Source organism: Eutrema salsugineum, unplaced genomic scaffold (assembly GCF_000478725.1).
Source record: "Eutrema salsugineum unplaced genomic scaffold, Eutsalg1_0 scaffold_12, whole genome shotgun sequence".
In the NCBI taxonomy this organism is placed as follows: domain Eukaryota; kingdom Viridiplantae; phylum Streptophyta; class Magnoliopsida; order Brassicales; family Brassicaceae; genus Eutrema; species Eutrema salsugineum.
Genome location: NW_006256895.1, coordinates 2,157,268 through 2,158,674, shown reverse-complemented (window position 1 = coordinate 2,158,674; position 1,407 = coordinate 2,157,268). Strand labels below are relative to the sequence as shown.

The window sequence follows — 1,407 nt, the reverse complement described above, 5'->3', positions numbered from 1 at the left end:
TTTGTGGGTTCTGCCGCGCCGCTCGGCTCGGCTCTTTCTTGTGGTTCATTAGAGACGAGGTCTTTGAGGTTGACCGCGTCCTGGAGCTCTCCTGCTGCCATCTTAGCCGTGATTTTTGCTCCTAACGTTCGACATTGTGCCGTTGAATGCCCGTAGGTCTGGTGATACTCGCAGAAAGCCTTCTCGTCGTAGTTGGCGGACTTTTTTACCCAAGTGTTGTTGTGCGGCTCTCCTCTTCCGCTTGGTAATTATGGGCACCTCCGCTTCTAGGTTCGTCCGAGCTCTGCGTTGTTGTGTTGTTCGATGGGTTGCCTTTCTTCGAGGGGCGCGTCAAAATTGAGCTTCGGATTGCTGCTTTCGTTGCTTCGTACTGCTCGTCCAAATTCTTCATCTCCTCCTCGTTTACGACGAAGTCTGATGACCGGCGCAAAACATCTTGAATCGTCTGTGGCGTGTTGAGTGCCATCTCCCGTCGGAACTCGGATTTGTACCACAAAGATCGTTTCAGAGATTCGAGCGCAGCCTTGTCGCTTATCCCTTCTATTTTGGATACGACTGCCTTGAATCTTGCCATGTAATCTCGAAGTGGTTCGTTCGGTCCTTGGGATAGCGTCCACAGGTCGGCATCAGAAGTTCCTCTATCCATAAACATCGAGTATTGTTTAAGGAACAGGGCGGAGAGCTTTTGAAAACTACCGATTGAGTTGCGATCCTGCCTCGAAAACCACTCGAGCGCGGCTCCCTTAAGATGCTCCACAAAGAGCAGGCAGTATCCGGCATCTACTTCCCGCTCGGTCAGTTTGGCAGCATTCTTGGTGAAGGCTCGTCCCATTGCTATCCGAAACGCTGTGATGTGTGCTTTCGGATCGGTTGTTCCTTCGTAGAACAGGATTCTCACCTTCCCGGGCTTGGGAATCCTGGCCTCCGTGATTCTTGCCGTGAATGGTGTTCTCTGGGTTTCTTCAAGCATCCGATCGATCTCGGGCGCAGCGCTCGTCGCATTGTGCACTTGAGACTTCATGGCGCGTATTTCAGGTACTGTCCGAGCCATTGAGGCTCGCAGCTCTTTGATTTCGAGAGTTTGCGCGTGAGTCATTCACTTTGATTGGAGAGGTCTCTCCCGCTCTTCTCTCCTCGGCTCGTCTTCGCGCTCCGCCTGCTCGATCCATTGGAGGTTTTCTTCTTCTTCATTCGGGTTGTCGCCGCGAGCCGGATCAGTGATTTCGTCAATACGAACGCCGTTTAGTGCCGAGGTGAGCTCTTCTTGGCTTATTCGCCGAGCCGAGCCGTTCTGTTGCGAGTTCGTGGTTCCATCGTTCTGCTGGGCGTCCATGTCAATCGCGTCATTCTCCTCTTCTCAGGCTCGTCGCCTTGGGTTCCGACGGAGTGGAGGCGGCTCGGTCATGT

At 53.2% G+C, this 1,407-nt stretch overlaps 1 protein-coding gene across 1 annotated transcript; it reads right to left on the bottom strand.

The window, feature by feature from the left end:
- Nucleotides 1-205: 205 nt before the first annotated feature.
- Nucleotides 206-1,096, bottom strand: LOC112089099. Its single transcript, XM_024160072.1, has one exon. The coding sequence runs from the start codon at nt 1,094-1,096 to the stop codon at nt 206-208; it is 891 nt and encodes a 296-aa protein (XP_024015840.1).
- Nucleotides 1,097-1,407: the final 311 nt, after the last annotated feature.

What these genes read in the sequence shown, in the direction of transcription:
- LOC112089099 (XM_024160072.1), bottom strand. Translation starts at nt 1,096, where the DNA reads ATGACTCACGCGCAAACTCTCGAAATCAAAGAGCTGCGAGCCTCAATG.